The following is a 14,312-nucleotide window of genomic DNA, read 5'->3' as shown; positions in this document are numbered from 1 at the left end:
GCCACTCCTCACTCCCCATCCTGTTCCTCCACACCACCTTGTTTCTCTCTGCTCTCTTCACTTCGCGTCCATGGCCGACCTCCAAACTAAGCCCGACCCTGCCTCCGCTCCCCTCGATTCCAAGCCCTCGACCCCCCTCTCGCTGAGGTTCCGCCGCCCCACGACGCCCCTGATACCAAGCCCCTGCCTCCACCGCCTGACACCCAAGCTCTTGCTCTTGTTGAAAGTAAGTTTTCTTCTATCATTTTCCAGCTTCCTTCTTTCTTGTTGCTTCTCACTTTCCATTATTTTCCTTTCTCGGATCAATATTAATGACTTCCTGTCAAATTCCAACTTAGTTTGATCCTTGACTGTGTACTGTTCTTTTGCTCATGCTCATGCTCATGCTGTTGAGCATCCTGCTTTTGCTTCTCCGACAAGAGAAGCAAAAACCATGTAACACTCCTACAAGTCCAACTCCCCGGTTCAATCACTGCTCCAAATATATGTCTCCATGTCCATGATTTCCCCCCCCCCCCTTTTCCTTCTCTATTTCATCGGAGATTTTAAAAAAAAGAAGAAGAAGAAGAAGAAGAAAACGGCCTTTTTATAAGTTTGTTCTCGTATTTCATTTTATGGATTGGATGAATCGGTGAGACTTTGTCATTTTCTAAATCGATTTCAATTATTCACTTTCTCGCTTGGCCTATCTCCCCTGAGGCTGACCTTCACAGCTCTGATATATCATCGTTCTGAGTACCACATCGCTATTAGATTTGTATGCTTATTATCATTTTCTGGATAGCCATCAATTATAGACCTTCATATTTTATCCTTTTACATTTATATTCTAAATATTTTTACTGTGTAGTGTGGCCTGCTTTCTAATCAAAGAGGCAATCTTTCTCCTTTCCAACAAAGAAATTTACATTAAGCCCAAGATGGGACCTCAAAAATTAATTTTGTTCCCCATGTTGAGGAGTTCCTTTTCCACTCTGTCTAATGCTGCTTTAATTTGCGGGAAAAGTTCTAAACTTTTTCTTTGGTTGGCTGATTATGTCTTCAATTCATTGCCAACTGGATTGTGCTCATCTTAATTATTCGATTCTATATTTGCCTTGTTCTTTAAGATTATTTTATTTCCTTGTGCGCTTCTTTCCTCCTCATATTGGCAGCTGTGCCTATATCACAGCTAGAGTATTCTTCGATATTCCACATTATTTTATTTCTTTTTAACTGATGTATTAAATATGAGGGCATGTTAGTTATTTCATGGTTAATTGATTTAAGTTTTCCAATTTAAATATAATGGTTATGGGCTCTGGATTTTTTTTTTTTTTTGCTTATTTAAGTTTTCCAATTTAAATCTAGTCTCCACTCTCTAGTTTGTGATGTATAATATAATTTTGATACGGCCAATTCATTCATTATTTGAATGCTTACTAGATTTATTGGATTATATCCCAGATAGTTATAAAAAAAAAAAAAGCGCAGTGAAACATAATGGGAAAAAAAAAAATTCTAGGGATTAAACAACTACATTTCATCATCTTTCCATAAAAATACTGTTTTCTTTCCTGTCTTTGCTGAATTGTTACACTTTATTTGGTTGGACTTGTAAAGGACAGCTATAATTTAACTTGTAAGAGTTCTTATTTGAGATGTAATATCATATTCATGCTTCTCTCTTCGATGCATTTTACACACAGAGGCCCCAGAACCTGAAAAGAAGCAAGGAGGATCCATTGACAGGGGTTAGCTTTTAACTTTTTTAGTTTTTCAGTTTATTACATTGTCTTTTACTTTCTGGGATTGATCCTTGTTAATATTCCAACTCATGATCATGCAGTTTTTCCACATACTGTGGGAACTTCTTTGACAAAAGGGAAAAAATGTGACTTCTTGAACGAATTAATTTGAAAGCCATGTAGTGTAGTTTCTACGTTTTCTAGTCTCTGGGCCCAAAGCAAACTCATACATGGATTTTTGTATCACATATACTTATCTCTCCCTTCGTCATAGTGCTAACTTACATTTGAAACCTCCTTTTAATCGGACTATAACTTACCTGCAATTTTCAAAGCCTTCTGTTATCAGGTTATTCAATGAAAACATAGCATTTGACATAATTTATAATAGATTAGCTGATCATAGACTCTTTTGGGGGGAAAAAACTTTCATATGACGTTATTTTGATGAACTATTAGCAATGACCTATAAAATGCGTGTATAATGCTTCATTCTAAATATCCTGCTTAAAGAGTTAAAGTTATTTGTTTGCTTGTCGTTCTCAGTGGTACGCATATATTTTCTTTAGCAAGAAGCTTATGTACTTTCTATATGTTGTACAGATATTGCTCTGGCAGAAGTGGGGAAAGAGAAAAGGTTGTCCTACATCAAGGCATGGGAAGAAAGTGAGAAAACCAAAGCAGAGAACAAGTAAGACTTTCTTCAGTTCTCTTGTGCTGTGTTTGATATGAACCTATTTTCTCTTTGATCTAGAAGCTGAAACAGAAATGCCAATACTTGTTTATTTTGCTACTGTCTAACAAGACTCAAATCTGATTCTTCAAATGGCAAATATGAAAGGGATAATTATAATGAGGTCTCAAAAAAAAAATAATTACTAAAAAGTCCTAATGACAAGTGAGCAATCGAAACTTATTGTCATTTCCTACACTTGAACTTGTCATTACAAGCTACTCAATTGTTGTAGGACTTTTTAGTGAATATATTTCTTTTTGAGACCTTATAGTGATTCTCCCGGTGTGAAATTCCCTGCAAACATGTCAGGAATGGTCCTTCTGCAGATTTCTCATATTCTTCGCTAGTTTTGTTCTATAATCTTGCTCTTGCTCTGTCTTCGTAACTGCGTTAAAAGGAAATACTATGATATGTTAACAGGGCCCAAAAGAAGCTCTCTACTGTTGCTGCATGGGAAAATAGCAAGAAAGCAGCAATCGAAGCTAAGCTGAAAAAAATTGAGGTAATACTTACCCTATAGCTCATTGATTCATTATTATTTAAGAGCTTAAAGTAAGCTTTCACTTGAAAGCTTTTTTTTTTTTCTTTTAAATTGAAGTAATGATGTAGAACAACAGGGTGAAAAGGGGAGAGGAGAGAATAGCAATGAGGTAGAAAAGCAGGGAGTGAAAAACTAGACAAATGTGAGAGAGAGAAGAAACTGAGGGAGGAGGAAGCACTCAAATATCAATATTGTTTAATTCGTAATCGAAGGCATACTATTAGAATAGTTTTTGTTCTATTTATAGTGCTCTAAACAACCTAAACCTCACTTAATGTTTAAGCAAAAGAAATTATAAAGACAGGAAATTATAATGAATAAGAAATGATTTCATAAATCTAAACCTAAAAAGATAATATAAATTCTAATTAAAATCTTAATAAAGATAATTATAAAATTAGCGATAAGTCTTCCTGAACTAGGGTAGATTCCAATTATTCCTTATTAATATTATATTCCATCAATTAATCATTGAGATGGCATCAAAGAATCAGGAAGTTGGCAAAATACTGATGAACTGTTAGTGGAAAGAGTAGGCCTTTAAGTTTCATGGTACATGGTAGTATGATTCATGGGAGCACCCAGAGAAGCACAGCCCTTTGCATGATCAAATAATGTTTTCATTTTGGTTCCCCCGCGGGGCGGCCATAAAACACAGGCGCATAAGAACCTTGTTTTTTATTGAAAATGACATTGTGCATGAACAGGAAGAACTGGAGAGAAAGAAAGCAGAATATGGGGAGAAAATGAAGAACAAGATAGCGTTAGTTCACAAGGAAGCAGAGGAGAAGAGGGCAGTGGTTGAAGCCAAGAGAGGCGAAGAAGTTCTGAAAGCAGAGGAATTTGCTGCAAAGTACCGCGCAACCGGAACCACTCCAAAGAAACTCCTTGGATGCTTTTGATTCCTTCTTTCTTTTCGGTTTTGTCTGTGGTTTGATATTTTGTAGTAATGAATATTAATTTTAAATTTTGTGTATATGTTTTTGGGGCCTTTTTTCTTGAAGTTGTTTTATGTGTGTAAGAAAAAATAAACCTCAAAAACAAAAGTACAAAATCAAATCTATGACGAGTTTCTTGTTTGGACGGGCCCCCTCATATAGAGTTCTTCGATGGATTTTTACACAACACGGATCTTCTACTCATCAGATAATGGCCTGGTTGCCTTTCTTGTCTTTTTCGTCTCCTGTTTTATCCGCTTTGGATGTCTTCTGTTAAAAGGACGACACGGTTTTCCAATCTTTCAAATACGCTTTTCAAGTATCGCAGATCTCATTTTTAATCCTTTTGAAAATTGTTTTGCTTCAGAATGATCCGCGTGGTTAAACCTAGTGATATATAGTTAACCGAACACATGATGAGGCCATTACAGGTTACACGAGTACTTCTTTAAAGTTTGCACTCAAGTCTCTAAACTTTACAGAGCACAGGTTGTTCCAGGTTACCATTTTGGAACTTTCACAGCAAGGGCTCTATAATTTGCGGGGGACCCAGTACTATTATATCACTACGGGTTAACATCTCCAGACGATTTTCATTCTTGTTCCTGTTATTTTTTTCAACTCACAGGGAACTCGTACCCATGGCATAATCTAACCTAGCTAAACTCACTCTCTCTCTATCCATCCATCCATCCATCAATATGAAATTTTTCTACACCAAAATTTACGTACAAAATTTGTAATTTCAATAGCAAATGGCTAATTAGGAGTAGCCACCATTTACAAGAGAAGCTTGGTTTTATTACCTTGCACTCATACATCAGCCCAAGGCCTTAACGGGTGCACGATAACATTTATTCATGAATTGTGGATCGCAAATTCACAAACGAGTGAAAAATAGGAGGAAATTGAGCAAAGCAGATTAACATTTCAGATACACGTAACACGTATTTCATATGTATATATAATTAAGCCTAATGAAAACCAAAATTCAGCAACCATCATCCTACAAGATCTCCTGACACACATATATGTATGCCTTTCACAGAAATAGTACAAGATACTTGAACCAAAATGCGCATATAAGCGGATTACAACAAACGTGATAGCCATGTACCAGTAGCAGTTGCTTAAAGAGGAGAAATGAAAGAGTTAGCTTCTAAGAAGTTCATGTCATTGTAAATGGGAAAGTCCAACAAGAGCTGCAACGCTGTGTCCGAGGAGTCTTCCAAGTCATTAGAGATGGAAGAGTCGTCAGACGCGGCCATGAGACCACCTGCTGTTGGAGCTTGCGTGCAGAGAGAGGCCGTGGTAGCAGTGCACTTGGTGGAAGACGACGATCCCGGAGAGGAGACGGCGTGCATGTTGCGGAAGGCGTCGCCCACTTCGGAGTTCCAGAGACGGAGGAAGAAGTCGGAGTCGGCAGGGGGTTTGGCGAAGAGAGAGGTCTCCTTGGAGAGGCGAGCCTCCGCCTCGAGCCGGGCACTCTCCCACTGAGCCATGTGGCGAGTGGAGACGGAGGCGTCGGGCTTGTTGGGATCAGGAGGAGGAGGAGACGAAGAAGAAAGAGGCTTGTGGGTGAGAGGGTCGAGACCCATGCACAAGAGTCGCTTCTTCAAGTGCGTGTTCCACAGATTCTTTATCTCATTGTCTGTTCTTCCCGGTAGCTGGGACGCTATCGCCGCCCACCTGCAAACATTGTCCATAATCTCTTTATTTAATCAATCTCAATCTGTATTAATTTGAACAGCTTCTGTATCACAAGATCAGGTCTTTACGTGTTATTCTACGGCTGCTTCTACTTGATTAATACTACTTTTCCGGTCCTAAATACAAGAACTTTATATATAGGACCGGAGGAGCAATTTCTTTCATGTAAACCTATAAGGCTATAATATCTCAAGAGTGGCATTAGTTACTTTCGGAATAGAGACAGCATTTCATACATAGCTACCTTATTTTTAAACAGAGAGGAGAAACAAAATATCTTTGACCATAAAAATAATCCTCATGTTCTTATTTCAAAAATATTATTACAAAAAATAAACAGACAATTTGAAGCTTGAGTATTGATCATCATAAACGACATCATGTTAATGATGGAGATGTACTGATCATTTCCTACTTTAAAAATAATAACAAATTAGATATGATTAGACCAAGTTTTCTGCAAAACAACTTCGCTATGGCAAGTTCAATTCCAGCTGGTTCATTCATTTCAAAATTTCTAGCTACACGTAGTCAAGTAATAAAATCATTTTTCATTTATAAATTGTAAACACAATTTCCCAGTTTTCTTTTGCCGTAAACAACATTTCTAGCTCTGTCTCATCTAAAACCGCGCATTAGCTGGTTATAACACCAGCATGATTGTATCAGGAAATTAAGTAGTACCTATTACCAAGGATGCCGTGAAGCTGTATTACAAGCTTCTCTTCCTCAACACTGAACGGACCACGTTTTATATCAGGCCTTAGATAGTTCGTCCACCTTAGCCTGCAACTCTTCCCACAGCGAAGCAGACCTGCGCACCACATACAACCTTTATAACAATTCAATCACAGCCTTTTCATTTTCAGTACTACTTGCTACTTATGGTCTTAGATTCAGTGCTTCCCAAATCAAAATGGAGGCATCGAGTTCTCAGGATTCGAACTGATAATAAGTGCAGATCGTACCAAGAAAAGACCATAAATGAGATATAAAGGTTGTATTAATTATATACAAGCACGAAAACATCATACCCCAAAAAGTTGAACTCCTACTTCAAAGTAGTTTCTTGCCTTGTCAAAGCTAAGAATCATTTGAAACAAGCATCACTGTTTAACTGACAGTCAGAAAATCTAAAACCGAAGGCTTTTACCACCCAAAGCATGTTTGTTCGGAGTCAAGGAATAGGAGAAGCCGGAAGGGACAACAAGACAGATGAATACCTGCCAACTTAGGGAGAGAACGCCAGCTTCCATGGCCACCATTCTTCTTGATGTAGTCAACAAGAAGCTCATCCTCTTCAGTCGTCCAGGGCCCTTTCTTCAAACCCCTCTTGTCGCAGCAGGGTGTTCTTCCCATCGTTGATCGACTATCAAGAGGCTCCAGATTCTACTTGCTGGGGCTCAAGAATTAAATGAGCTCAGGGGAAACTTGCGGGGAGAGAGAGGTAAAAGGGCCAAGTGCGTACGCGAGAGAGAGAGAGAGAGGGCGAGAAGGGTTTAAATGTTGGGAAATGGTACGATCATGGAGAAGCCTGCAGGCAGATGGATGGGTCTGAGAAAATTTTGGAGTCAATAAATATCGTTGCATCTGTAGACGACAAAAGAACGATTTAAATGTCGGACAAGTTGACAAGACCTTTTACTGATTTTTAAGGTTATTTTAGATAAAGGATTTTACCACAAATTAAATACATGCAGCAAAATATGTAATAAATACTTGTGATGGTAGAAAATCTTACCCACACCATTTCTGAACGAATTGGTGACGTTGATACACATATTGAAGATGATTTTAAAAACAGAAACAAATGAATTTTCAATCTGTAATTATGGAGGCGACGGATATGAGATGGGCGCGAGACGAAGACGGAGCGGAAGGAGAAATAATTGATGTGAGGAAAGGAGGTTTCTTCAGCAAGTTTGCAGCTGGGATGAGCAATAAATGCTCAACAGTGAGAGAGAGAGAGATAGAGAGAAGCACACAACAGTGAAAGAAGGGAGAGTGCTGGTGATGGCGACAGCATTAAAGGCTCATCTCTCAGAAGAGAAAAGGGCATTAATGGCGGATTCTCTGAAGGATAAAAAAGCAGCAACAGTAACACGCCCACAGATAAGGAAAGAAGAAGATCATTAATGGCGTCGATCATATTAATGCAGTCGCAGGGTACGGACACTCTCATGCAATGTCCTCCTTTTATTACCTCCACTCAACCTTCTTATCATGTCTAAATCAGAGTTTAAGAAAACAAATTAGTTAAAATAATGATTACGTATAAAATACATTTTTAATAAGCAATTAATAATAAGTGATTAAATGAGAGGGAATAATAATTTTTAAAAAAAAGAGAGATTGTATGAGAAAACCCAAATGTATTATTGGATAGCACGGGTCTTGGAAATAATTTTTTAACCACAGTTTACCAAATAAGATATTAGGGGAAAAATTTGTCACGTGGTTTTCATAATTGCTTAAGACCCTTTTATGGTTTTATGGTTGAAAAAATATTTAAAAAATACCTATTAAATTTTAAAATAATAAATAAGTAATTTTGACAGACTTGTCAAAACTATTATAGAATTAGACAGTATAATCTATTTATCTTTTTAAAATCTAATAGGTTTTTTTTTGGCCATTTTTTTATGTTTTGGGACGTGACTCCTCCTTACTTCTTCTCCATGAAATTAGTGAGTAAATTTTTTTAAAAAAATTAATCTTCAAATAAAGTTAATGCGTCTTCAACCTTTTTGATCTCACAATTAAAACAATCTTTTCACTAGTAATAAGGAAGGAGTAATTAATTTTGCAGCTTCATACAATTTTTATTCTCTGAACTTGTTCTCAGATCTTAATCTCTCAACTTTTAAGTTGAGTTTTAATTCTTTAAATATAAAAATTAGTTAAGAAGTTAGTTTAGTTTCAAATATAAAAGTTTAATTCTTTTTCCTTTCGTAATACTTTATTAAATATTTTTAATTAATGTAAATTAAGTAGCCGAAGAAGAATATATTTTTTGAAGTGTGATTTTGAGATGAGAAAGGGAAAAAGAAAGAGAGTGAGGAATGGTCAAAGCTGAGGGTCATGTGCTGCCTATAAATGCGGTCAAACCATCCGTCACTATTTCTTTTGCTGCCTCTGGTTTCCTTCCCCGACAATAATCCATTTGTCTTTTATCCCTCCACCCCCACTCCCCGGCCTTTTATTTTTTAAATTTATTATTTATAAGCTAACATTTATACGTCCCAAGCTACTCTCCTTTTCCTCTTTACAAGACACTTTCAGTATGTTTTATATAGATTAAAAAAAACCTTAAACTTACTTAACTTTCATTTAAAATTTAATAATTTTTTAACTTTATCTTTATTTAATATATATTATAACTCATGTAAATAAAATCAACACAATAATAAATAAATGGCAAAATTGTACACCCATACAAAAAATTTCTCTCAATATCTTATAAATATGACCAAAAAAATCTTTTATCTCTATCTTATAAATAAAACCAGAGGAGTATTTATTATCCTATTCGTTTTCCCATTTCTCTACCATACTCCTTTGGTCCTATTTATAAAACAAAAAAAAAGAATATTTTTTATCTTATTTATAAGTCATTTTATTAAACTTTTAACGTAAATATACTATTTTGTCCTTTATTTATTATTACATAGGTAATTATCTTTTTTTTAAAGGTGTATATATTAAATAGGGGTAAAGTGCATTTTAAGATTTTTCTTTATTTGTGTAAAATATATTAGAAATGCTTTATAAATAAGATATGAAGAGTATCATTTAAAGAATTAGTTTTAAAAAGAACAAAATGTTTTTTTTGGGGGGGGAACAAGTGTCAGATGGCATTTTTACGCAAGTTAATTTTATAAAAATGATAATTTTGGGGAAAAAATCTAGTTAAACTCAAATTAACTAACCATTTTTTGTTGTCATGTATGCCAGTATACTTGTCCTTTTCATAGAATACGGGAGAAAGCACCATATGAAATGCAGTACTTGTTACATTTTTATATTGTCTTCATTTGATATCGATTTATGTTTTCCGAAAGTAGCCCTTTTAACTTCAGATAAAATGAGTTAATAAGGATAAAGCTAAAAACTCTATGAATTTTAGACAAGAGTAATAAGTTCAAAACCTCACCTTAATTTCAGTAAAGACGCCATGAATGATTTATGGGAAGGCAGGCAAGCAAGAGCGTTTCCCACGTGAGGACGAGCGGCTCAACAGTGTCAGCGTGTTCTGTTTTTCTTATCGTCTCCTTTCATAATGTGGTTATTCAAACTGATACAATTAGTTTACTCTAAAATTTGATTCAAATTTCAAAAGAATTACATCCTCTGAATAATTGTAAAATTTGCTTGCCCTGAATTAATTACTCTCTCTTTTGTTTGCCCATATACTTTCCAATTTGATCATCCTTTTCACAACCAATAGTATTTGCTGCACATTAATTAATTCAGTTAATTAACGTGTCACATGTTGAAGCAGTAGTTAAAGATCAGTTAAAGAAAGTAATTATGAAACACTAGTTTTGAAAATAAAACAAGGAATAAGGAACAACATCGAAGCAAAGGATTTAATTGTCACTTGAAGAAATTTCTCACAAAGCATTAAATAAGTAAAATTTTAAACATTTGGCCTTATTAAAAAGAACATTAAATAATAATATATTTTCTCTCACCTATTTTCTCTCTCTTCACCTTTACCATACCACTTTGGTCTTTTTTTTAATTGACACGTATAGTAATTTCCCACTTACTAAGAAAAGCATGCAACACAAAATCTTTCATTTTTACCCTATTAAACATTCCGGTCCTTAATATAAGACACATTTAACTAATTTGATTAAATTAAAAAAGTTAATTAATTATAAAAAATGTGACACGTTTTTCCTAAAACACCATAATCATCACTTCTATTTGATTATAGTTGAGAGAGTATCCATATGGGTAATTTGAAGAAAATTGATAAATATGATAAATAGATCTTATATTTAGGATCAAAACCAACTCAATAATTGAGTCTTATATTAAGACCAGAGGAGTAGTATATTTTTTCTCACCTATTTCCGCTCTCTTCACCTTTATATCTGTATCTCTTAAGTAATAGGAGCAGAATTAAAAATGAAGTATTAAAAAAAGTATAAGTGACAAATAAAAAGGATCAAAATCCTCTTCTGCAAGTGACAATTAAAAGAACTGAAGTAGTAATTAAGAGGGGTACAACTGAAAATGAAACATTGAAAAGGACACAAGTGACAAATTAAAAAACAAAAAACCAAAACTCGTCCCGACAAATAACACACCAGAGTGGCATTTACAGAACGGAGAAAAACGAGGATTGTTAGACTTTAATTAGGCTCTGTTTGGGTGCTCCAAACCGTGGTTTCAGAAACACTTTTCCGCAAAACGAGGTAACCTCCTCTACATATTTACTTCGTAATCCATAAAAACACTTCTGAAACCATGGTTTTGTTTTTATCCAAACACTCCCTTAATGGGATGCGAGTGAGATAAGGCACATCCCTAAACAGATCCAATAACAAATCACGACTACAGAAACAAAAGTTAGCAGCAAACACAGCCACAAATGCAATAGACCCCCCCCCCCATCTTTCAATCCTGCCATGCCAATCAAAATTCAACACCCCACTTCTGAGGGTCCCAGTGGTGTTTCGGGGCTCTCAACCATAAATTAACCATAAAGCATCATTCCACAGCGTCCCCACAATAACCAAATCATCATATTGGATCTCCTCTCACGCTAAACTACAAACGCAGCTGCTTCATTGAGAACAGCCACATTCCCCTGAAACAAAGCGATACATACACATCAGTCTGTCACAATAAATCTAGCTTCATAGTGGCCACAAAATTGAATTAAATTATTGCATCAGCTACAACCTAAGAAAAAAAAAAAGAATTCATCTCAAGACTGAATTAACCATGAAACACAACCAGCTAAGCCATTTCACGTAGGCTCCTCGGTATTCTTCACTATAATAAGTCCTGACAAAGGTTCTAAGATATAAAAATAAATAAATGAACAGCAGTCAAATAAATATTTATCCTTCGCCAAATATGGATCTAATTGAAAAAAGAGCACAACAAACCAAAATCTTTCATGAGAACATTTTGATTATTCTAAACAACCAAAGTTAAACAAACAACATTAGTGGGATAAGACTTCAAATTATTGTTGTTGTTGTAAACAACCAACGTTGAACAAATGAAAAAAAACAGGTTCAATTGCACACCTTCCACTCAAACCCTGAGCAACCAAGAATCAAATTGCGCACAAGAAATGCAGAAGAAAAAACAGTTCCCATAACTCAGACACTCACCATTGCCACTCACCACAAATGCAAATGCAACCCGGCAATTTACCACTAATCACCGGCAATAAATTGCCTGATCAATGTGAGGTGGGATTTGCTTTATTTCAGTGCCAAGTTCTTGTTCAATCCTATATCTGAAGAAAGATGGAAAACACATTATAAAGCTAAACCAAGTATTTTGAACTCACATAAATATCAAATTACAAACAGAACTTTTTTCCTTTTGGACCACAAAATCACATACAAATTAAAGCGGTCTTCATAAGTAATCAAGTTCACAGCTAAACCAAGGTGACCAAACCTCCCTGATCGACCAACCTGCATGAAAGCATAACATGTATAAGAATGCTTGGACTGTGAGTTGGCGTCAAGGGAAACACGTTGTAGGCAGGGTAGAGGACAGACATCAAACATACCCTGTGCAGGTAAGTTTCTGAGTTCTTTGGAAAATCAAAATTAATGACAACATTGACAGCTTGAATGTCTATTCCTCTAGTAAAAAGATCTGTCATTGTTTCCAGTGAAAATAGGAGCATAAAAATATTAGGGCTACATATCACAAAAATCCAACCACAGGACCAATGAAGCACGTGCTAATTCAAGGCATACATTGAAACAAAATAAATAAGTAAATAAAGCAAATCATCACAAACATTTTAAAAAAGGATTGGCATATAACCAAAATATCATCACTTGATCAAAATACTCGCTTAAAAGGAGACAAGGATGGCCAGAAACCATTTCATAGGTAAACTAGTCATACAACCCACGACCCACGCACTTCATCCACCTCTTAGCTCAAACATACTCAATTGAAAGAGAAAATGGACTAAAGGAGCACATTAGAGAGGTTATATCTTTCTAATGTGAAGTTAGTGGGTGTCCATCCAGTGAATCTGTCAAAAGTATGCATATCTTTTTCTCATAACATAAATGATGCAGGAGCAATTGATGGGGAACAAATCTCTGCTGGAAATGACTGCACGGCCATACATCATTACCCTTTTATTTCAGGTTTATGTAATGCCATCTTTCACAAATACCAGAAATTTTGACCCCATTACCTTTAAAAGGGCCATAATCATCCCAATCTCCATAATCGTCTTTAACTTCTCCAATAAAATTCAAATTGCTTCTCCCTCTACCCCATTCTCCCCAATCTGTCAGCTGAGATTTCCAGATATATGTACTATAAGGTTTTACATTATTTACTGAACACATTCATGTATTTATTTCTGTAACATATTTTCCAAACTAGATAGCGACTTCTTTTTCTCAGACTAAAAAGTCATCAACATGAAAAATAATGATTAAGTGGAAAAATTACTAGATATGGCCATTTGAACAAGAAAGCAATTATTTGGCAGATCTCTTTCCAAATTTAGTTTGAAAACGAAGAATTAAATGGCATGATTTAGAATATGCTGATTATGAATAACATTAAAATACACATAACGGACATCATGCCCACTAGATGATTGATGAATGGATACCATTTTTTTTTTTTACAATAACAGATCCAAGTCCACCCAATGACGAGTGGATGCCATTTTTATTTTTTATGATTATAGATCTTAGTCCACCCAGTATATTACAGAACTTGCTTAAACTACCTGATTGTTACTATCGTTACAACCAACTCCAAAAGAACTTGTGAAGCATATTCACATCTATGCGTGTACAAGAGGAAGAGGAAATACATAAATTCCAGCAACATACCAGTACAAACAAGATTCCTACATGCACCATTGCGGAAATCATGAAATACTCTATTGCGATGATCCTGCAACATCTTTGCATGAATATAGAAGCATGAATACCCAAGTTCTGTAATTTTCTTGGCAAGGAGCTCAACTCGGTTCACTGAATTGCAGAAAATAATTGACTGGTTTATTTGCAGCTGCAATAAAAGACAATATCATCATTATATTCATAGCTGAAAAAGTAATAACAAGTGTCATGATAAAGATGAATCCAACCTTCGAGAAGAGAGTGTTCAAGCAGTGGAGTTTCTGTCTCTCCTCCACAAATGCATAAAATTGTGTGATCCCTTTCAAAGTCAACTCGTCCATAAGGTTAATAACGTAAGGCTTTTGAAGATATCTATCTTTAAAGTCCTTAATGGTGACAGGAAAAGTGGCTGAAACATCAAGATTTGACGATTGGTAGGCAGGAAATGAATCAACTGCTCTACTGAAGGCTGGAACTCTGGGGAGAGGAGCTTATCAGCCTGAGATGCATAAAAGCATTAAAAATCCTATAAACTGATACTGTAAAGAAACACGAGTGTTTAAATGTGGCAGAAAATGG

At 35.6% G+C, this 14,312-nt stretch overlaps 2 protein-coding genes and 1 pseudogene across 2 annotated transcripts; 1 reads left to right on the top strand and 2 right to left on the bottom strand.

Annotated features, from left to right (window-relative positions):
* On the top strand, positions 1 to 4,112 carry LOC114741395 (remorin-like; annotated as a pseudogene).
* Positions 4,113 to 4,873: 761 nt separating this feature from the next.
* Positions 4,874 to 7,053, bottom strand: LOC114741393 (transcription factor MYB41-like). Its single transcript, XM_028929647.1, has 3 exons — positions 6,876 to 7,053; positions 6,337 to 6,466; positions 4,874 to 5,631 (listed from the first exon to the last, which is right to left on the bottom strand). Exons 1-3 carry the CDS (start codon positions 7,009 to 7,011, stop codon positions 5,073 to 5,075), a joined length of 825 nt encoding a protein of 274 aa, XP_028785480.1. The 5' UTR covers positions 7,012 to 7,053; the 3' UTR covers positions 4,874 to 5,072.
* Positions 7,054 to 11,164: 4,111 nt separating this feature from the next.
* Positions 11,165 to 14,247, bottom strand: LOC114741392 (DEAD-box ATP-dependent RNA helicase 8-like; the record flags this gene model as incomplete). Its single annotated transcript, XM_028929646.1, is given in 7 exon segments — positions 11,165 to 11,473; positions 12,009 to 12,136; positions 12,247 to 12,320; positions 12,419 to 12,507; positions 13,722 to 13,902; positions 13,982 to 14,145; positions 14,148 to 14,247. Coding segments are annotated over 6 exon segments (687 nt in total), but the record flags the coding sequence as incomplete, so codon positions are not given.
* Between the last annotated feature and the right edge of the window lie 65 nt (positions 14,248 to 14,312).

This window comes from Neltuma alba, unplaced genomic scaffold, assembly GCF_004799145.2.
Source record: "Neltuma alba isolate B1F8T4 unplaced genomic scaffold, ASM479914v2 tig00003390_pilon, whole genome shotgun sequence".
NCBI classification, from domain to species: Eukaryota; Viridiplantae; Streptophyta; class Magnoliopsida; order Fabales; family Fabaceae; genus Neltuma; species Neltuma alba.
The sequence above is the reverse complement of the archived record's forward strand: the minus strand, read 5'-3'. Positions and strand labels throughout refer to the sequence as shown.